The 24291-nt window shown below is 43.7% G+C and overlaps 1 protein-coding gene across 1 annotated transcript in view; it reads right to left on the bottom strand.

The window, feature by feature from the left end:
• The window catches only part of LOC137570448 (C-C motif chemokine 5-like), a 36729-nt gene extending 12637 nt beyond the window's left edge, over positions 1 to 24092 (bottom strand). The window contains exons 1-2 of the mRNA XM_068279117.1: positions 23907 to 24092; positions 1223 to 1337 (exon numbers count right to left, since the gene is read on the bottom strand). Of these exons, the coding sequence (XP_068135218.1) occupies positions 1223 to 1337; positions 23907 to 23979 (188 nt within the window). The 5' untranslated portion in view covers positions 23980 to 24092. The remainder of the gene's footprint in view (positions 1 to 1222; positions 1338 to 23906) is intronic.
• Between the last annotated feature and the right edge of the window lie 199 nt (positions 24093 to 24291).

Here is a 24291-nt window from a genome sequence, read left to right as displayed (position 1 = left end):
AGGATTAGGGCTTTAATTGCACTTTGTGCTCCAATTAAGATATCACTTCTCTTCCTGTAACCAGCACAGGAAATCTTCTCACAGACCATACAGAAGTCTCTCTGAATTCTCTTTTCTCCATACCACAACATATTATTTATTTACCATTTATATCCTGTGTCACAAAATTTCAACCCATTTCCTGTTCCTTGTAACCCTGTCCCTGACACAAGAAGATAAGAAATGCATATTCATCTAAATCTGAAGCATCAATAGAAATCAGAGAATGGGATCCGTTTCGTGGGGACACGATGGCTAACAAAAACATGCTTCCACTGTGTATTCTGAATTAAAATACATTTGCTTAAGTCCCTCCTTAGTCTGAAGGGAAAATAAAAATAATAAACAGATACTCACCTAAGGAGAGGGAAGGACCTGGGTCCAATAGATCCTTCCCGTTCTCCTCCCGGTCTCCATGTTCCTCTGCAGGCTCCCCTGTTAGCAGTCCATGACTGTTCGGTCATGGACTGCTTTCTTCTGTGTTGGGTGGCCTTTGTCAGTCTTCATTAGCACTCGGGTTTCCAAAGAGGGGCCACTCTGTACTGCGCACACACAAGCACCTCCTCTCGTGCACTAGCGTGTTCGCAGTACAGAGCCGCCTGTCTTCGGAAGCCCAAGTGCTTCCGAAGACTGCCGAAATCTCCCGCGGCAAATGGAGGAGCCTGCAGGGGAACGAGGACACCAGGATTTAGGCTTCAGACTTGCTTTAAAACAGACTTATGCTTGTCCAAGCTCTGTCCTGACCTTTCCTGCATGATCTGGTATTCTGGTTTCCTTCCAATACCAGTCATGTGACAAATGCCAGGCTAGAATGATCTGCTGATGGACATTTTTAGAGATCAGAATGGACTACTGACTGGATTGTCATTTCCCTGAGGTTAATACTACAGCATTTAGACACAACTTTAGCTTGTACAATCTTGAACTGAATACTGAACAATCTAGAACTTCTGTGTCTGCAGGAAAGGTAAGTACCTTGTAATATTCAACTGAAATAAGCATGCTGACCTGGATAACAGAAGTAGGCGGGATAAGGCCTTAGTACAAATTTGTGCTGACTTTTTGTTCTGTGCTTACTGTCTGCTATAGATTGTGATATTTTGTCTTTCATTAAATCATAGTTGAGCATTGTTGTAGCCTTGGCTTGCGTGAGACAAGAAAACTGTGACAGAATGGCACTTACATGATGGCATCAATGTCACACAGCCCGTTGCTATCCTGGACGACATAGTGCTTAAGGTGTTGCGTTGGTATGGGCCTGGGGGAGTATGAAATGCAGCAGGGAGCAGGTATTGAACCTGTACAAAGCAAACAAGATGATGAGTGTAACTTTTGAGGTGGATTCACAAAACTTATTTCATAAAATATCTTTCCTTACTTTTTATATCATGATTTATTTCTCCTGACTTATAATTTAGCTATGCTTGGGGTTGATTCACAAAGTTTTTCCTTTAATTATCTCACAACACTTATTTTCCACTTAAGCTATAAAGAGAGTTCATTGATGATAAAATTAGATAAGGCGCAATAAATCATGAGTTAAGACGGTTGGGCATTGCCCCAGGGTTGCCTTTGTGTTTGTACACAGTAATTGCATACTGACGCACAGGGAACTCCGGCAGGAAATTCACTGCTGGTTTTGGGGTTTTATGTACATTTTCATTACTGATGAGTAGAAATTTATCTGTCCTTTAATCACATTTAGAAAACATTTTTCCTATCCTACCTTTAAAACTGATTTTCTCAAAAACTAGAAGGATCTTTTTTGAAAATCCCCCCTCCTGAACATGCCCTACAAATCTGGTGATCCTAGCTTGTATGGGTGTTTTGCTATGAACAGCTAAAATAGGCACCATTGTCAGAATGTGTTGCTTTAATTTATGCAGAAAAACACTAACACCTTTTTAAAATATGATTTTTAAGCAAAACAATGATTTTATGGTAAACATAACTATGGTTAAGTTAGAGAGATTTTTTGTTTTTAACTAATGGCTCTTATATTCTCAGCTAATGAAAGGTTACATATACAGGCCCATATGAAATTCACTTTTTTTTCTCCTGAGTTTTTTCCTAAGAGATAATTTTTTATATTGTACTTAAACATGTTTTTCGGCACTTTGCAATTGAATTGCGGTGTGATGCTATCAGCAGTGTGAAACTGGTTCTAAACAGTGTGAAACTAGTTCTAAAATTGTCAGCCAAAAATTAGCAACCTTCTTCCCAACACAATCTGATAAATGCTGGAGAAACTGCCAACAAATAGGCTCATAATTACATACTAGTAGACCCAAGCCTGTTTAAAAACGGGCTCTAGGTGTGCACACGCTGGCCCGGCTTACTGGCCCCGTCCTGTCTCAACAGCTGTCCGGGTCTGTGCTGCGCACATGCGCAGTAGCAAAATGCATGGACCCAAGGACACAGAGTCAGAAACACGCAGGTACACAGGGGTTTTATTATAGAGGATATGGTGGATGTCCTTACATTAGAAAAATTTGGAGACAGACTTTTGACGTGATTAGCTCACTCTCCGGGTATAAAATACCCTTGGAACCAAGACTAGCTCTTTTTAATTTAAACTTAAACCAATTTCCTCCCAACCATAGAAATCTGATAGCCAACATTACTCTTGCAACAAAAATAGCAATTTTCATAAAATGGAGAGACCCCACTTCAATAAACGAGATCACTCAAATAATTAATACAAATTATGATTATGAACATATCTACGCCAACTTACATAATACAATAGACTCCTTTAACCAAAAATGGGATAGAAACTCATTTTATTATTACCCATATACATCTCTAAGATTGAGGAAGAAAGGGCTGTTTGACCTCTGTACTCAACAGAGGGAGCGATCTTGGCAATACCGATGTAAAGTATAGACAAAGTATGTTAGTTGGTGGCTGGATGGTGTAATGGTTAAGGGCTCTGCCTCTGACACAGGAGACCAGGGTTCGAATCTTGGCTCTGCCTGTTCAGTAAGCCAGCACCTATTCAGTAGGAGACCTTTGGAAAGTCTCCCTAACACTTCTACTGCCTATAGAGCGCGTCCTAGTGGCTGCTGCTCTGGCGCTTTGAGTCCGCCAAGAGAAAAGACAAGACAAATGTTATGTGTCTTGTCTTGGTGCTGCTCCTTTAAAAGCCACTCTGGGTGGTGAAGATATCTGTAAAGGACAAGGGGGAAAAAGGAAGAGGAGGGGGAGAGCGCACTCAATAGACAATTTGAGAAAACTGGTTAGCCAACCGTGGAATAATCTCACCTGAGATTCTTGCCGAGATTGCCAAGTTTGTGCCTAAATTACTCCACGCAGCTCTGTATGCTTTACACTTGTAAGCCACAGGCTGCAGGAGCTCTTGGAGCCAGGAGCCTGCTCAGTTTGTGTGAGGGGTAATGGCTGGGAGAAACTCCACTCTGCTCTTCGTGTCTCGCACAATAAACAGTGGCATGTTTCCGAGAGCTCAACTCTCTGTCTCTCTTTTTTTTTTTTTTTAGCCTGATGAAAGAGAGTTGAGCTCTCGGAAACGCGTCGCTGTTTATTAGAATAAATACTTTTAACTACATTACAAGGCAGCTGCCTTTTATCCTTTCTACCACGCACTTGCTTGTCAGCTCACAAACCTCCCTTCAGCTGCCTGCTGCTTGCTTGTGTGAGACACGAAGAGCAGAGTGGAGTTTCTCCCAGCCATTACCCCTCACACAAACTGAGCAGGCTCCTGGCTCCAAGAGCTCCTGCAGCCTGTGGCTTACAAGTGTAAAGCATACAGAGCTGCGTGCAGTAATCTAGGCACAAACTTGGTTCCTCCTGCACATCCAAGACACCTCTGTGCAGACACTCCTAAGCATAAATGCGGCCGACCTATAGCGGTAGGTAGCATTTTCGAGGAGTGGAAATACATCTGATCCAGGACTGAAGTTTAGTGGACGGAGGAGCATCTGTGCCAGTACATCTTGTGGAGGGAGATCGGTGGAAAGACCTGGTCCCGGTTCTGAGTGGGACAAAAGCTCTTCAACCGACCAACACATATGGGCTAATCGGCAAGAATCTCAGGTGAGATTATTCCACGGGTGGCTAACCAGTTTTCTCAAATTGTCTATTTAGTGCGCTCTCCCCCTTCCCTTCCTTTTTCCCCCTTGTCCTTTACAGATATACCGTATACACTCGCATACAAGCCAAATTTTTGACCCCCAAAAAGCGGGTCAAAAGTTGGGGGGTCGGCTTGTATGCGAGTCATGTGGTGGTGGTCCGCGCCGCCCCGCCAGGCGTCTCGCCCCCCCCCGGCGGCCGCCACTGCTTTTACCTTAGCCAGTGCCGCTTCTTCTATTCCCCTCCTGTCCTGCTCCGTAATTTACAGCAGCGCTCTTCACGGCGGCTGCAGTAGAGAGAGAGCGGGTCCCATAGTAACCGCCGCTACAGGAAGTCGCGCTCTCTACTACTTCCTGCCTCATCACAGCAGCCGCCGTGAAGAGCGCTGCTGTGAATTACGGAGCCGAACAGGAGGGGAATAGAAGAAGCGGCGCCAGCTAAGGTAAAAGCAGCGGCGGCCGCGGGGGAGGGGGAGGCGGGGGCACTACCCAGCGATACTGGGGCACTATACTAGCTATACTGGGGCACTTTACTAGCGATACTGGGGCACTTTACTAGCGATACTGGGCACTATACTAGCTATACTGGGGCACTATACTAGCTATACTGGGGCACTATACTAGCTATACTGGGGCACTATACTAGCTATACTGGGCACTATACTAGCTATACTGGGGCACTTTACTAGCTATACTGGGGCACTTTACTAGCTATACTGGGCACTATACTAGCTATACTGGGGCACTTAACTAGCTATACTGGGCACTATACTAGCCATACTGGGCACTATACTAGCTATACTGGGCACTATACTAGCTAAACTGGGACACACTAGGGGAATAAGGCGGCCAGCATTTCCTACCCCTGGCTTAAATGGGGGTCAATCATTATTTACTGTTTTTTTAGGTAAAAGTGGGGGGGTCGGCTTATATGCGGGTCGGCTTATATGAGAGTATATACGGTACATCTCTAAGAAGGTTCTGCTTAGAGAGAAGATGACAAATAATTTGTAAGTTATCTCCTCTAACCATTCGATCCTTATGAGTGACTAATATATATAAAAAGCATAAATCATCCCTCTACTACATAACAAACACAGGTATGAACTGTAGTATGGCACAGGTTAATGTTTTAAAGGTTATACCTTGTTATTTATTTTCTTTTCTTTTTCTAATAACTACCACATTATATCCTTTTCCTTCTTTCTCTTCCATTACTTTTACTCTATGAAAATATAGAGTTTTCTTATGTTTTTTTGTTACAAATGTAGTCATATGATCAAAATGCAAGTATATATAATGTATGTGCAATCATCATTCACTTAATAAAATGTTTTGAAAACAAAATTGTCAGCCATACCGGAGGGATGGGGTATAAGAATATGTGGTCTGAGTTCAAATCAGACACAAGCATGAAAATCTTATGAGAAGATGCGCACAAGCTCTTCTTGGTTCCACTGAGCAGATAATTGAAAGAAGGGGTGGTTCACTTGAATTTTTCAGCATTAAGTTTTAAGTTCTCTTAAGATGTTAGCAAGAACATGTTATTTTTTTTATCATTTTATTCAAGAAGATTACTATGAGTTCTGACACAGCTGCTAGTACAGATGAGACTATTTTTGATCCTATTCTACATAATACAACTGGTATAATTCTGTTTTTGAATGAATACGATTTATGTTAACTTGATTATAAAGCCCTGATCATAATGGAATACTTTTATATGGAAATGCTACTTGGAACTGTTCATATTTTTGTATATATGCTGTATGAAAAGATTTTTTTTTGTATAAAAACCAAATACTGAGTGCTGCGATTCCTTTTAAGGTATCATCAATCTATAATCACTGTTATAGGAGGGTTCAGACCCCACTATGCCCACTTTATGATGTCAACGCTGTAAAGTCTGGTTTCTTTACTGAGTTGATGATCATGTTAAAGGCAAGAACCACACAGGCTTTTGACACCATTGACTTGAATGCAATTTAGGTGAAAATTTGCATTTGGATTTGCCAACCCAAAGAATTTGGACCTATTTGAGCAAACGGAACAGGGAGCTATTCGACCGACACTAGTTTTAGTTTTAATCATCTTCCTATTTCATCATCATAATCATCATCATCAACTCCAAAAATAAAGACATTAATATAATGCATCACCATCATTATCCAAACTGCTCATGGTTGGGACATTGAGTCATCATGATCAATTTGCTGTTCAGTTAATTTCCTGGACATCTTGTAGAGAAGCACAGACCCCTTCTGCTGGGCCATTTGTTGTCTCAGTCTTTAGAAATAAGGACCCAGTGGGGATTTCCTTTGAAAATAAATGTGAGTGTTGCAAGCCCTTATGGGGCACGTTTCTCCCTGTAACTCATTTCTTCATCACTACTTCCTTTCCTGATGCATTTCCATTGGCCACTGAGGCCACGTTCAAGAAAAGGGGATCTGAGAAGTATATTTGTTTTTGGTGCTTTCTGACGTGGGGCAGGATACTGGGCTAAGTTGTGTAACCCAGCTATTCACAAATAGTGGTGGGACCTCTCTTCCCACGACCCTGCTATCTAGCCTAACTCTAAACTCCACTAATAGGTGTAAGGCTTGGTGGTGTATTCTCCACAGTCAGCATGCAACGCATGAGCTGACGTGGAGGAGGTACACACACTAGCACAAGGAAACAGGCTATCCCTAGTAAAGTGGAGGGGAGGACTGACTCCAAAAGGAGATTGTGGCGCACAGAGCCAGTGCAGATCCGACAGCCACAAACAATGCTTTCGCTATAACGTCTCAGCGCAAAGTAGCGCTGAGCGCATAAACCAGAACTGAGGAGATCAGGACAGGTAGACAGAATGAACGCTTGCTAGCTAGCCGCTACTTAGTGACAGCAAGCGTCCACAACAAGACAGACTGGAATGAGGCAGCCAATGCGATTGCAGCGATGGCGTGCCTCACAAAGACAGGACAGGATAGTCAGGAAATAGCAGGATCAAGATAGATGAACGTAACACAGACAAATATACAATAAGTATGTTTTCCTAGCGTATTACAATTACAGCTATCAATGAAACTATTTGCAACGTCTGACTAACATATGTATATATCGGCAATGAACCGATATATGACATAAGCAGGAACTCTGACTAGGACAGGAGTAATACAGGGAACAGGACTCAGAAGGATTCGCTATCTCTTCGCAGAGATGAACGCAATCCACAAACGGTAACAGGACAGGATTCAGAAGGATTCGTTATCTCCTCGCAGAGATGAACGCAATCCACAAACAGGACCAGGAGCAGGATACTAGCTCAGCACGGGTGCTCACGATACGCGCAAACTACCAAAACGTGCTGGAAGGCTGACTAACTGAACACAGGAAATAAACAGTTCGTGTACGTATATATCAGCGACACTGATGTATCAACGTAACACGAATACAAGGAAAATAATAAACGTGCTGGTATGCATATATATTGGCAATGAACCAATATATGATGCAAAGACCAGCAAAGTATCTTTAGAACAAGAAACACGATCGGGGGCTGAAGCAACAGCAAGACAGGCTTAACTGAAGCTATGAAAACCCGAGGAGTCCTGCAGGAAGCAGATCTTTATACTGAGGTCATCCAATGGGAGCAGACATGCAGATTCCCACACAGGTGAATGATAATCAGTCACAAGCTGACAGCAGGGAAAGGCAGACAAAGCTATGCAGCTTGCATGGAAAGAGATCAGAACTACCTGAGCTGCAGCACTACTACTTCCAGCAATGCCTGCTGCAGCAGCGATCATGACAGTACCCCCGCCCTTAAAAGCGGATTCCAGACGCTTTTCAAAACTGAAATTCCCAACAAAACAGTCTGACTGATAATTCATGATGACCGGGATAGCCCGGCAAGACCGAATTCCAGAATCAGTCCCCACAAGACTGGACCCATCAGAACCAGAACCTACAGAACCATGCCCATCAGTACTACAAGCCCCAGTGTGACACCCATCAGAACCATGATTTCCAGAAGAAAGCCCTCCGAAACTCCCTGAGCGATACCCACTGCCTTCCAGGAACCGCTCAAAAACGCCAAAGCCTTTGCAATGCCCACCGGGACTGTCTTTACCAACACAAAACCCACTGTTGAACCAGTCCAAGGCACCAGGACAAGTTTTCTCAGAGACCTCCCAGAACACCTTGAAGCTCCAAAGAGATCCCCATAGGTCAAAACGCCCCTTAGGCTCACATGGAGAACTATCAAGAACCCCTATGGAACCTAGGGCCATTCCCGAGTCAGGGCCACAAGGATAAACATCAAGATCAGGGCTTTCAGGGACCAGAACCATCTCTGGGCATGCAGGCAGACTGGCAACATCAGAACATGTTCCCACTAAGGAAGCATCAGAGCACGCTAACACCTTAGACACACTTGGGCATTCTGGCACACAAAGAACATCTGGGCACACTGGCACAAGAGAAACCTCTGGGCATGTCAAGGAACTGTGAGCCTCAGGGTCAGCCAAGACAGGACCAAAACCAGGACTGGCCAAAAAAAAATCATCATGACTAGACTTCGCAACTACTGGACTTTTACACGAGAATGCAGGATCAGACTTAGATGTCGCTGATTCCAGCAAAGTCAGTAACAAATCAGATTCAGGGGCACTAACAAGACAGGACAAATCTTCTGATGTATGCACTGAACCAGATAGGGACTCCACAACTACCTCTGGACTGGACAGAGACTCATCTAATACACTGGATTGGAGCTCATGAGGCGCTGCAGAACAAGTCAGTATTGCAGCAGCCCCCACCGGACTAGGCAAAACTGAGGAATTCCCTGGACAGGAAGGGGACTCTGGAACCTCTGCCACAGCGGCCAGAGAACCAGAATCTTTCAGGATACAGGGCTGGGTTTCAGGAACACTCATCAGACCGGACTGAAATTCTGAGATTTCTATTATTTTGACCAGAGAATCAGAATTATCCATGTTACAGGGCAAGACTTCTGAAACATTCAGAGGACAGGGCTGGAGTTCCTCGGCTGTTACAACACTGGAGAGAGACTCAACAACATTGGTTAAATCAGACTGTGTACAGGGCAAGGTATCTAACACACTTGCTGATGAGGACAATATTTCAATGGCTTCTGCTTTGCTGGGCAGAAATTCATCAAGTTTTATTAGAGCAGACTGTAATTCCAAAACAGCTGCTAGACAAGTGAATATTACTGCAACACCAACTGAGGTAAGCAGTGCCTCAGACTCCTCTGCCAGAGGGTTTGAAGTATCCCAAGTACTGGGTGAAGCATAAGACTCTGCGACCACAGCTTCACTGGACAGGATCACTGAACAGTCCATATTGCAGGGCAAAACCATGGAAGCACCTGCTGGACAGCATAATGATTCTGTGACCTGAGTTTCATTGGAGAGATCTACTACACAATTCATGGTACAGGGCAAATTTACTGGAACATTTTCTGAACAAGGTAATAATTCTGCGATTTCAGGTTCACATAGCAGATGCTCTGAGCTATTCACGAAACTAGAGCGAGGTGTAGAAACAGGAAGATCAAGACACAATGTTTGCGCATCTGAATCACCATTCATTTGTAAAATTGGAAAATTCAGATGCTGGGGTTCTGAGGTTTCTAGACAGGATTGCTGGGACTCGGAAACTGATGTAGTGCATCTATTGGCATCTGCTGGATCAGACAGGAGTTGAACTTTATTAACACAGGTAATTTCTGCAGAAGTGTTTGCAGAGGCAGGCAAGATTTTTCTGGTGTCTGTTTCACTGAACAAAGACTCATGAGTATTGGCTAGGCTGGACTCAGAAGTCAACAGGACCTCTGGATTCTCTGCTGAGAAATTTGTGCAGGGGAAGGTTAAGAAAGTATCAGTGGCTTCTGTTTTACTGGGAAGTAACACTGAGTTATCCATGGTACAGGGTGGAGTTACAGGAACATTCACAAGACATGGCAGGGACTCAGTAACTGGAGAAGTGGGACAGTCTCCAATTGACAGTGTGTCTTCCCTGGTATCAACTGATTGAATCGCATAAAAATCGTACAAAATCATTTTCCACACATCGATCAATGGAGCCACAAAGTCATACCCACACACACCAGTTTTTATTAGGTTATAGGCAGACTTAATGCATGCATTCAATACTAATTCACTTTTTGCACTTTAAAATTGACAAAATGAACTTGAATCATTCTTCCATTCATTGACCAGAGCTTCCATCTCTCCTTTCTCAAATGGAGGATTCCAAGCATACTTAACAGGCAGATCATAGTTTGCAGATATGATTGTGGCAGGGACATATATTGGGTTAATTAGCAGGTGATTGGCAGATTCCTTATTCTTAAGAATCTCCAATACCTGTAGCAAGTGTTGAACTGTAGTGTATGCAAACTTTCCTTGCTTCACAAATAAGTTGATTTGTTCAATACTCTGTAATATCTCCTCATAATCATACTCAGATAATTCTTTTAAACAAAAATCTTTATTTTCCCTAGCCAGTGATGAAAGTTCATTAGTAGTTTCATAAGTCCATTTAACTCCCCTGAAACACAATTGCATTTCATTATCTGTTAATGGCAGAATCTCATTATAGGTCTCAGTCGCTAAGGATAACGACTCTGCAGATCGGACACGTTTCTTAGAACGTTTGCGTTTTGCCTTAGACCCTGCTGTTTTTGGTGATTTATTCAAGGCTGCAGGAAAATTATCAGGAACACTCTCTGCTTACTGATCATTTTTGCAAACAATTGAAGGAGCAGCTGATTGGACTGCTGCCAGGAGTTCATTTAGAGGAAAAGGCAATGGATCTATGCGCAACCAGTTATGGATCAGAAACGCTAGAAATTCCAGCGGTCTCTCATTCAAATCGGAATGATTGAGAACATCACATGCCCACTGAAACAATTGCCCTTTAAACAAAATATAAACTAGTTGGAGTGCCCAGGTTGAAACAGGAGTCGCTTGGAGATCAGGATTGGCCAGGAACCTGGCACATTCAGAGAAAAACTCATTTTCTGTTTCAGAGCTAAGTTCTTCAAATTTCTTAAAGGAACAGGAACCATAATTAACAGTGTCATACTTTCTGGGAATCCCCCCCACAATGGGGATTGGTAATGGGGTTTTCATAATGTAAGGCTTGGTGGTGTATTCTCCACAGTCAGCATGCAACGCATGAGCTGACGTGGAGGAGGTACACACACTAGCACAAGGAAACAGGCTATCCCTAGTATAGTGGAGGGGAGGACTGACTCCAAAAGGAGATTATGGCGCACAGAGCCGGTGCAGATCCGACAGCCACAAACAATGCTTTCGCTATAACGTCTCAGCGCAAAGTAGCGCTGAGCGCATAAACCAGAACTGAGGAGATCAGGACAGGTAGACAGAATGAACGCTTGCTAGCTAGCCGCTACTTAGTGACAGCAAGCGTCCACAACAAGACAGACTGGAATGAGGCAGCCAATGCGATTGCAGCGATGGCGTGCCTCACAAAGACAGGACAGGATAGTCAGGAAATAGCAGGATCAAGATAGATGAACGTAACACAGACAAATATACAATAAGTATGTTTTCCTAGCGTATTACAATTACAGCTATCAATGAAACTATTTGCAACGTCTGACTAACATATGTATATATCGGCAATGAGCCGATATATGACATAAGCAGGAACTCTGACTAGGACAGGAGTAATACAGGGAACAGGACTCAGAAGGATTCGCTATCTCTTCGCAGAGATGAACGCAATCCACAAACGGTAACAGGACAGGATTCAGAAGGATTCGTTATCTCCTCGCAGAGATGAACGCAATCCACAAACAGGACCAGGAGCAGGATACTAGCTCAGCACGGGTGCTCACGATACGCGCAAACTACCAAAACGTGCTGGAGGCTGACTAACTGAACACAGGAAATAAACAGTTCGTCTACGTATATATCAGCGACACTGATGTATCAACGTAACACGAATACAAGGAAAATAATAAACGTGCTGGTATGCATATATATTGGCAATGAACCAATATATGATGCAAAGACCAGCAAAGTATCTTTAGAACAAGAAACATGATCGGGGGCTGAAGCAACAGCAAGACAGGCTTAACTGAAGCTATGAAAACCCGAGGAGTCCTGCAGGAAGCAGATCTTTATACTGAGGTCATCCAATGGGAGCAGACATGCAGATTCCCACACAGGTGAATGATAATCAGTCACAAGCTGACAGCAGGGAAAGGCAGACAAAGCTATGCAGCTTGCATGGAAAGAGTTCAAAACTACCTGAGCTGCAGCACTACTACTTCCAGCAATGCCTGCTGCAGCAGCGATCATGACAGTACCCCCGCCCTTAAAAGCGGATTCCAGACGCTTTTCAAAACTGAAATTCCCAACAAAACAGTCTGACTGATAATTCATGATGACCGGGATAGCCCGGCAAGACCGAATTCCAGAATCAGTCCCCACAAGACTGGACCCATCAGAACCAGAACCTACAGAACCATGCCCATCAGTACTACAAGCCCCAGTGTGACACCCATCAGAACCATGATTTCCAGAAGAAAGCCCTCCGAAACTCCCTGAGCGATACCCACTGCCTTCCAGGAACCGCTCAAAAACGCCAAAGCCTTTGCAATGCCCACCGGGACTGTCTTTACCAACACAAAACCCACTGTTGAACCAGTCCAAGGCACCAGGACAAGTTTTCTCAGAGACCTCCCAGAACACCTTGAAGCTCCAAAGAGATCCCCATAGGTCAAAACGCCCCTTAGGCTCACATGGAGAACTATCAAGAACCCCTATGGAACCTAGGGCCATTCCCGAGTCAGGGCCACAAGGATAAACATCAAGATCAGGGCTTTCAGGGACCAGAACCATCTCTGGGCATGCAGGCAGACTGGCAACATCAGAACATGTTCCCACTAAGGAAGCATCAGAGCACGCTAACACCTTAGACACACTTGGGCATTCTGGCACACAAAGAACATCTGGGCACACTGGCACAAGAGAAACCTCTGGGCATGTCAAGGAACTGTGAGCCTCAGGGTCAGCCAAGACAGGACCAAAACCAGGACTGGCCAAAAAAAAATCATCATGACTAGACTTCGCAACTACTGGACTTTTACACGAGAATGCAGGATCAGACTTAGATGTCGCTGATTCCAGCAAAGTCAGTAACAAATCAGATTCAGGGGCACTAACAAGACAGGACAAATCTTCTGATGTATGCACTGAACCAGATAGGGACTCCACAACTACCTCTGGACTGGACAGAGACTCATCTAATACACTGGATTGGAGCTCATGAGGCGCTGCAGAACAAGTCAGTATTGCAGCAGCCCCCACCGGACTAGGCAAAACTGAGGAATTCCCTGGACAGGAAGGGGACTCTGGAACCTCTGCCACAGCGGCCAGAGAACCAGAATCTTTCAGGATACAGGGCTGGGTTTCAGGAACACTCATCAGACCGGACTGAAATTCTGAGATTTCTATTATTTTGACCAGAGAATCAGAATTATCCATGTTACAGGGCAAGACTTCTGAAACATTCAGAGGACAGGGCTGGAGTTCCTCGGCTGTTACAACACTGGAGAGAGACTCAACAACATTGGTTAAATCAGACTGTGTACAGGGCAAGGTATCTAACACACTTGCTGATGAGGACAATATTTCAATGGCTTCTGCTTTGCTGGGCAGAAATTCATCAAGTTTTATTAGAGCAGACTGTAATTCCAAAACAGCTGCTAGACAAGTGAATATTACTGCAACACCAACTGAGGTAAGCAGTGCCTCAGACTCCTCTGCCAGAGGGTTTGAAGTATCCCAAGTACTGGGTGAAGCATAAGACTCTGCGACCACAGCTTCACTGGACAGGATCACTGAACAGTCCATATTGCAGGGCAAAACCATGGAAGCACCTGCTGGACAGCATAATGATTCTGTGACCTGAGTTTCATTGGAGAGATCTACTACACAATTCATGGTACAGGGCAAATTTACTGGAACATTTTCTGAACAAGGTAATAATTCTGCGATTTCAGGTTCACATAGCAGATGCTCTGAGCTATTCACGAAACTAGAGCGAGGTGTAGAAACAGGAAGATCAAGACACAATGTTTGCGCATCTGAATCACCATTCATTTGTAAAATTGGAAAATTCAGATGCTGGGGTTCTGAGGTTTCTAGACAGGATTGCTGGGACTCGGAAACTGATGTAGTGCATCTATTGGCATCTGCTGGATCAGACAGGAGTTGAACTTTATTAACACAGGTAATTTCTGCAGAAGTGTTTGCAGAGGCAGGCAAGATTTTTCTGGTGTCTGTTTCACTGAACAAAGACTCATGAGTATTGGCTAGGCTGGACTCAGAAGTCAACAGGACCTCTGGATTCTCTGCTGAGAAATTTGTGCAGGGGAAGGTTAAGAAAGTATCAGTGGCTTCTGTTTTACTGGGAAGTAACACTGAGTTATCCATGGTACAGGGTGGAGTTACAGGAACATTCACAAGACATGGCAGGGACTCAGTAACTGGAGAAGTGGGACAGTCTCCAATTGACAGTGTGTCTTCCCTGGTATCAACTGATTGAATCGCATAAAAATCGTACAAAATCATTTTCCACACATCGATCAATGGAGCCACAAAGTCATACCCACACACACCAGTTTTTATTAGGTTATAGGCAGACTTAATGCATGCATTCAATACTAATTCACTTTTTGCACTTTAAAATTGACAAAATGAACTTGAATCATTCTTCCATTCATTGACCAGAGCTTCCATCTCTCCTTTCTCAAATGGAGGATTCCAAGCATACTTAACAGGCAGATCATAGTTTGCAGATATGATTGTGGCAGGGACATATATTGGGTTAATTAGCAGGTGATTGGCAGATTCCTTATTCTTAAGAATCTCCAATACCTGTAGCAAGTGTTGAACTGTAGTGTATGCAAACTTTCCTTGCTTCACAAATAAGTTGATTTGTTCAATACTCTGTAATATCTCCTCATAATCATACTCAGATAATTCTTTTAAACAAAAATCTTTATTTTCCCTAGCCAGTGATGAAAGTTCATTAGTAGTTTCATAAGTCCATTTAACTCCCCTGAAACACAATTGCATTTCATTATCTGTTAATGGCAGAATCTCATTATAGGTCTCAGTCGCTAAGGATAACGACTCTGCAGATCGGACACGTTTCTTAGAACGTTTGCGTTTTGCCTTAGACCCTGCTGTTTTTGGTGATTTATTCAAGGCTGCAGGAAAATTATCAGGAACACTCTCTGCTTACTGATCATTTTTGCAAACAATTGAAGGAGCAGCTGATTGGACTGCTGCCAGGAGTTCATTTAGAGGAAAAGGCAATGGATCTATGCGCAACCAGTTATGGATCAGAAACGCTAGAAATTCCAGCGGTCTCTCATTCAAATCGGAATGATTGAGAACATCACATGCCCACTGAAACAATTGCCCTTTAAACAAAATATAAACTAGTTGGAGTGCCCAGGTTGAAACAGGAGTCGCTTGGAGATCAGGATTGGCCAGGAACCTGGCACATTCAGAGAAAAACTCATTTTCTGTTTCAGAGCTAAGTTCTTCAAATTTCTTAAAGGAACAGGAACCATAATTAACAGTGTCATACTTTCTGGGAATCCCCCCCACAATGGGGATTGGTAATGGGGTTTTCATAATGTAAGGCTTGGTGGTGTATTCTCCACAGTCAGCATGCAACGCATGAGCTGACGTGGAGGAGGTACACACACTAGCACAAGGAAACAGGCTATCCCTAGTATAGTGGAGGGGAGGACTGACTCCAAAAGGAGATTATGGCGCACAGAGCCGGTGCAGATCCGACAGCCACAAACAATGCTTTCGCTATAACGTCTCAGCGCAAAGTAGCGCTGAGCGCATAAACCAGAACTGAGGAGATCAGGACAGGTAGACAGAATGAACGCTTGCTAGCTAGCCGCTACTTAGTGACAGCAAGCGTCCACAACAAGACAGACTGGAATGAGGCAGCCAATGCGATTGCAGCGATGGCGTGCCTCACAAAGACAGGACAGGATAGTCAGGAAATAGCAGGATCAAGATAGATGAACGTAACACAGACAAATATACAATAAGTATGTTTTCCTAGCGTATTACAATTACAGCTATCAATGAAACTATTTGCAACGTCTGACTAACATATGTATATATCGGCAATGAGCCGATATATGACATAAGCAGGAACTCTGACTAGGACAGGAGTAATACAGGGAACAGGACTCAGAAGGATTCGCTATCTCTTCGCAGAGATGAACGCAATCCACAAACGGTAACAGGACAGGATTCAGAAGGATTCGTTATCTCCTCGCAGAGATGAACGCAATCCACAAACAGGACCAGGAGCAGGATACTAGCTCAGCACGGGTGCTCACGATACGCGCAAACTACCAAAACGTGCTGGAGGCTGACTAACTGAACACAGGAAATAAACAGTTCGTCTACGTATATATCAGCGACACTGATGTATCAACGTAACACGAATACAAGGAAAATAATAAACGTGCTGGTATGCATATATATTGGCAATGAACCAATATATGATGCAAAGACCAGCAAAGTATCTTTAGAACAAGAAACATGATCGGGGGCTGAAGCAACAGCAAGACAGGCTTAACTGAAGCTATGAAAACCCGAGGAGTCCTGCAGGAAGCAGATCTTTATACTGAGGTCATCCAATGGGAGCAGACATGCAGATTCCCACACAGGTGAATGATAATCAGTCACAAGCTGACAGCAGGGAAAGGCAGACAAAGCTATGCAGCTTGCATGGAAAGAGTTCAAAACTACCTGAGCTGCAGCACTACTACTTCCAGCAATGCCTGCTGCAGCAGCGATCATGACAGTACCCCCGCCCTTAAAAGCGGATTCCAGACGCTTTTCAAAACTGAAATTCCCAACAAAACAGTCTGACTGATAATTCATGATGACCGGGATAGCCCGGCAAGACCGAATTCCAGAATCAGTCCCCACAAGACTGGACCCATCAGAACCAGAACCTACAGAACCATGCCCATCAGTACTACAAGCCCCAGTGTGACACCCATCAGAACCATGATTTCCAGAAGAAAGCCCTCCGAAACTCCCTGAGCGATACCCACTGCCTTCCAGGAACCGCTCAAAAACGCCAAAGCCTTTGCAATGCCCACCGGGACTGTCTTTACCAACACAAAACCCACTGTTGAACCAGTCCAAGGCACCAGGACAAGTTTTCTCAGAGACCTCCCAGAACACCTTGAAGCTCCAAAGAGATCCCCATAGGTCAAAACGCCCCTTAGGCTCACATGGAGAACTATCAAGAACCCCTATGGAACCTAGGGCCATTCCCGAGTCAGGGCCACAAGGATAAACATCAAGATCAGGGCTTTCAGGGACCAGAACCATCTCTGGGCATGCAGGCAGACTGGCAACATCAGAACATGTTCCCACTAAGGAAGCATCAGAGCACGCTAACACCTTAGACACACTTGGGCATTCTGGCACACAAAGAACATCTGGGCACACTGGCACAAGAGAAACCTCTGGGCATGTCAAGGAACTGTGAGCCTCAGGGTCAGCCAAGACAGGACCAAAACCAGGACTGGCCAAAAAAAAATCATCATGACTAGACTTCGCAACTACTGGACTTTTACACGAGAATGCAGGATCAGACTTAGATGTCGCTGATTCCAGCAAAGTCAGTAACAAATCAGATTCAGGGGCACTAACAAGACAGGACAAATCTTCTGATGTATGCACTGAACCAGATAGGGACTCCACAACTACCTCTGGACTGGACAGAGACTCATCTAATACACTGGATTGGAGCTCATGAGGCGCTGCAGAACAAGTCAGTATTGCAGCAGCCCCCACCGGACTAGGCAAAACTGAGGAATTCCCTGGACAGGAAGGGGACTCTGGAACCTCTGCCACAGCGGCCAGAGAACCAGAATCTTTCAGGATACAGGGCTGGGTTTCAGGAACACTCATCAGACCGGACTGAAATTCTGAGATTTCTATTATTTTGACCAGAGAATCAGAATTATCCATGTTACAGGGCAAGACTTCTGAAACATTCAGAGGACAGGGCTGGAGTTCCTCGGCTGTTACAACACTGGAGAGAGACTCAACAACATTGGTTAAATCAGACTGTGTACAGGGCAAGGTATCTAACACACTTGCTGATGAGGACAATATTTCAATGGCTTCTGCTTTGCTGGGCAGAAATTCATCAAGTTTTATTAGAGCAGACTGTAATTCCAAAACAGCTGCTAGACAAGTGAATATTACTGCAACACCAACTGAGGTAAGCAGTGCCTCAGACTCCTCTGCCAGAGGGTTTGAAGTATCCCAAGTACTGGGTGAAGCATAAGACTCTGCGACCACAGCTTCACTGGACAGGATCACTGAACAGTCCATATTGCAGGGCAAAACCATGGAAGCACCTGCTGGACAGCATAATGATTCTGTGACCTGAGTTTCATTGGAGAGATCTACTACACAATTCATGGTACAGGGCAAATTTACTGGAACATTTTCTGAACAAGGTAATAATTCTGCGATTTCAGGTTCACATAGCAGATGCTCTGAGCTATTCACGAAACTAGAGCGAGGTGTAGAAACAGGAAGATCAAGACACAATGTTTGCGCATCTGAATCACCATTCATTTGTAAAATTGGAAAATTCAGATGCTGGGGTTCTGAGGTTTCTAGACAGGATTGCTGGGACTCGGAAACTGATGTAGTGCATCTATTGGCATCTGCTGGATCAGACAGGAGTTGAACTTTATTAACACAGGTAATTTCTGCAGAAGTGTTTGCAGAGGCAGGCAAGATTTTTCTGGTGTCTGTTTCACTGAACAAAGACTCATGAGTATTGGCTAGGCTGGACTCAGAAGTCAACAGGACCTCTGGATTCTCTGCTGAGAAATTTGTGCAGGGGAAGGTTAAGAAAGTATCAGTGGCTTCTGTTTTACTGGGAAGTAACACTGAGTTATCCATGGTACAGGGTGGAGTTACAGGAACATTCACAAGACATGGCAGGGACTCAGTAACTGGAGAAGTGGGACAGTCTCCAATTGACAGTGTGTCTTCCCTGGTATCAACTGATTGAATCGCATAAAAATCGTACAAAATCATTTTCCACACATCGATCAATGGAGCCACAAAGTCATACCCACACACACCAGTTTTTATTAGGTTATAGGCAGACTTAATGCATGCATTCAATACTAATTCACTTTTTGCACTTTAAAATTGACAAAATGAACTTGAATCATTCTTCCATTCATTGACCAGAGCTTCCATCTCTCCTTTCTCAAATGGAGGATTCCAAGCATACTTAACAGGCAGATCATAGTTTGCAGATATGATTGTGGCAGGGACATATATTGGGTTAATTAGCAGGTGATTGGCAGATTCCTTATTCTTAAGAATCTCCAATACCTGTAGCAAGTGTTGAACTGTAGTGTATGCAAACTTTCCTTGCTTCACAAATAAGTTGATTTGTTCAATACTCTGTAATATCTCCTCATAATCATACTCAGATAATTCTTTTAAACAAAAATCTTTATTTTCCCTAGCCAGTGATGAAAGTTCATTAGTAGTTTCATAAGTCCATTTAACTCCCCTGAAACACAATTGCATTTCATTATCTGTTAATGGCAGAATCTCATTATAGGTCTCAGTCGCTAAGGATAACGACTCTGCAGATCGGACACGTTTCTTAGAACGTTTGCGTTTTGCCTTAGACCCTGCTGTTTTTGGTGATTTATTCAAGGCTGCAGGAAAATTATCAGGAACACTCTCTGCTTACTGATCATTTTTGCAAACAATTGAAGGAGCAGCTGATTGGACTGCTGCCAGGAGTTCATTTAGAGGAAAAGGCAATGGATCTATGCGCAACCAGTTATGGATCACAAACGCTAGAAATTCCAGCGGTCTCTCATTCAAATCGGAATGATTGAGAACATCACATGCCCACTGAAACAATTGCCCTTTAAACAAAATATAAACTAGTTGGAGTGCCCAGGTTGAAACAGGAGTCGCTTGGAGATCAGGATTGGCCAGGAACCTGGCACATTCAGAGAAAAACTCATTTTCTGTTTCAGAGCTAAGTTCTTCAAATTTCTTAAAGGAACAGGAACCATAATTAACAGTGTCATACTTTCTGGGAATCCCCCCCACAATGGGGATTGGTAATGGGGTTTTCATAATGTAAGGCTTGGTGGTGTATTCTCCACAGTCAGCATGCAACGCATGAGCTGACGTGGAGGAGGTACACACACTAGCACAAGGAAACAGGCTATCCCTAGTATAGTGGAGGGGAGGACTGACTCCAAAAGGAGATTATGGCGCACAGAGCCGGTGCAGATCCGACAGCCACAAACAATGCTTTCGCTATAACGTCTCAGCGCAAAGTAGCGCTGAGCGCATAAACCAGAACTGAGGAGATCAGGACAGGTAGACAGAATGAACGCTTGCTAGCTAGCCGCTACTTAGTGACAGCAAGCGTCCACAACAAGACAGACTGGAATGAGGCAGCCAATGCGATTGCAGCGATGGCGTGCCTCACAAAGACAGGACAGGATAGTCAGGAAATAGCAGGATCAAGATAGATGAACGTAACACAGACAAATATACAATAAGTATGTTTTCCTAGCGTATTACAATTACAGCTATCAATGAAACTATTTGCAACGTCTGACTAACATATGTATATATCGGCAATGAACCGATATATGACATAAGCAGGAACTCTGACTAGGACAGGAGTAATACAGGGAACAGGACTCAGAAGGATTCGCTATCTCTTCGCAGAGATGAACGCAATCCACAAACGGTAACAGGACAGGATTCAGAAGGATTCGTTATCTCCTCGCAGAGATGAACGCAATCCACAAACAGGACCAGGAGCAGGATACTAGCTCAGCACGGGTGCTCACGATACGCGCAAACTACCAAAACGTGCTGGAAGGCTGACTAACTGAACACAGGAAATAAACAGTTCGTGTACGTATATATCAGCGACACTGATGTATCAACGTAACACGAATACAAGGAAAATAATAAACGTGCTGGTATGCATATATATTGGCAATGAACCAATATATGATGCAAAGACCAGCAAAGTATCTTTAGAACAAGAAACACGATCGGGGGCTGAAGCAACAGCAAGACAGGCTTAACTGAAGCTATGAAAACCCGAGGAGTCCTGCAGGAAGCAGATCTTTATACTGAGGTCATCCAATGGGAGCAGACATGCAGATTCCCACACAGGTGAATGATAATCAGTCACAAGCTGACAGCAGGGAAAGGCAGACAAAACTATGCAGCTTGCATGGAAAGAGTTCAAAACTACCTGAGCTGCAGCACTACTACTTCCAGCAATACCTGCTGCAGCAGCGATCATGACACTTGGTGCAGGATACTGGGGTACGGTAAGTTGTGTAACCCAGCTATCCACAAATAGTGGTGGGACCTCTCTTCCCACGACCCTGCTATCTAGCCTAACTCTAAACTCCACTAATAGGCCTTGCCGAACTCTAACCCCTCCATCTCTTGTGTGTCTTACTAGAAACCCTTCCTTACTGCTTTCCCTGACAAATGTAACTACATATATGTGCCTAAAGCCTATTCTGTAGCTAACCCTAACTATGTAAGCTTTGTCCTTAGCTACACTCTTTAAATGATGCCTAATCCTGGCCTATGCTTCAATCTATCATTTCATTTAACCTCGCCTGATACTTTCCACTAACCATTAACCCTACCTTAATCCTAACCTAAATCTAAACTGACCAAACAACAAACACTACACCACTATTTCAACCCTATAGCCCCTTAACTTTCCTAACCCCCTGATAGCAGCATAAAAGCACACTTGCACTGAAGGGTATGTGGAGGCTGACATATTTATTTCCTTTTAAATAATGCAAACTGCCTGGTAGCCCTGCTGATACTCTGCCTCTAATACCTTTAGCCACAGACCCTCTACAAGCAAGCAGATCAGGTGCTCTGACTAAAATTTGACTGGATTAGCCGCATGCAGGCCCGGATTTACATCACAGGAGGCTATAGGCATAGATGTCCTGGCACCTTAGACTTCACCCTCCATGAACCTACAAACCCCCACTGAACTGCACCACAAGTGTGCAGGCTGTCTCAGCTGTCACTTCTCCCTTACTTACCATACCTGTCATAGGTAGCTACAGGTGCCCTTTAGTATTAGGTAGCCAGAGGAACCTTAGTATTAGGTAGCTAGAGGTGCCCCTGACTGAAGGGATGTCTCCTCAGTGAAATGCTGAGAGCCGGGTGAATAACATCTCATTTACTCTCTGATCAAGACTCTGAATAGGGAATGAAGGAGAGAGCCACCTTTCCAACATCAAGCGCCTGTACAGTGTCTTATGTTAAATCCGGCCCTGGCCACATGCTTGTTTCAGATTTGTTATTCGGACACTAATGCAGCCAGAGATCAGCAGGACTTATTTAAAAGGAAATAGATAATATGGAAGTAACCAAACCCCTCTCAGGTTTAGGTGTACTCTATGTACCTTTGAGGATAGATAGTCCTGGTCATTGCTTAGTTTCTGCTTTTACTGAACATTTCACATCAGAGCTTGCAAGAAGGTTCTAAACAGCAAAGAAACGGTTAAAGGTGCTGTTGATATGTTTAGCTGCCTTTTAGTCTTAGTATCAAAGTTAGATATTTAGCTTATCTTACAGGTTCTTGCAGCCACATGCTTCTGCATTAATATCTTATGTCCCTGACAGCTACTTTGCATGCTGGGGACATGCGATGCATGCCAGGAGACAGGGGCATAGCAATAGGGGGTGCAGCCGTAGCAACCGCTTTGAGGCCCTTGGGCCAGAGGGGCCTTGAAGGGCCCTTTATCAACTACAGTATTAGCTCTCTATTGGTCCTGTGTTCATAATAATAACTTCTATAGATACTTTGAATAGTAGTAATCATTAACAAGCACTCTATCCCCTTCTTGCACCTCTGACACTGTAGTTGCAATTGCAGGTTTTGGTGCGCCATATCAATTGTTATGTATAGTGTGCTTGGAGGCTTGCATCGGGGCCCACGGCTCCTTAGCTACGCCACTGTCAGGAGATGTAGTTCCCATTGATGTGTTTACATCTCCTGCCTGGGAGATAAAACCACATTCATGAACTGCATCTTCCAGCATGCATTGCGTCTGCCAGGAACACAGGAAGTCACCACAGCACAGGGACACAGAAGAAGGAGGCATTTTCTGCACTTTGTAGTATCCAGGTGCTCAATATACTTTAAAGAGGCACTGTAAACACAGACTGAATTAATAATTAATATTGTAAAAAGCAATTTTATTCATCATTTTTACTATATTATTTTCACTACAGTACTTTTTTGAGATAACCATACACATTTTTTATATATATTTTTTTCAATATGAGAATTATGATTCATTTTTCAGATTGCTCATAACATGTACAGTAGTATCAAACCTGTGTCCTTAATTTTTCCCCAATTATGAAAAAAGAATATTAAAGAATCTGAAAAAAGATTTACAATCTACCCTACACCGTTCAATTGTCTCAAAAACGGATCAGAATTTTTCACCACGACCAAAAAACAAACAAACAACATTTAAAACATTCAGATTTTCTATGCCACCAATAGTTTTTATCAAAAAAGGGAGACTTGAATGTTATTTTTCAGGAGGGAGACCAAGCACTCTGATGTAAAAGTTGACAGTCACTGCAGGTCACTTACCTCCATTCTCTGGAGAACACAGTAGGATAACCATAGCTATAACAAAGGATATCTTTACTGCTAGGTGATCCATGTTGTTGGTTGGGAGAACAGGCCAGTATGTACAGTGATTGGAAGCTTTCACTGTCTATTTATGTATGAAGCCTCGGTGTGGATCATTATAGGGAATTTTTGAAGAGTTTCCCATCTCTGACATCTCATTAATATGAAAGCATGGTTCTTAAATGTGTTTATATGTACTCTATAATTACAACACATTCCAGGACACTCCCAAGATATGTAAAATAGGGAAACAAATGATTGTATCACAGCGCCATACACTTCATATCACAGTTCTGTGGAAAAATCAGAAAGTACCATGAAGCACACCCGGTGATCACTGCTT

This window comes from Hyperolius riggenbachi, chromosome 4, assembly GCF_040937935.1.
Source record: "Hyperolius riggenbachi isolate aHypRig1 chromosome 4, aHypRig1.pri, whole genome shotgun sequence".
Classification (NCBI taxonomy): domain Eukaryota; kingdom Metazoa; phylum Chordata; class Amphibia; order Anura; family Hyperoliidae; genus Hyperolius; species Hyperolius riggenbachi.
Note: the sequence above shows the minus strand (reverse complement) of the source record. Positions and strands in the feature narration are given on the sequence as shown.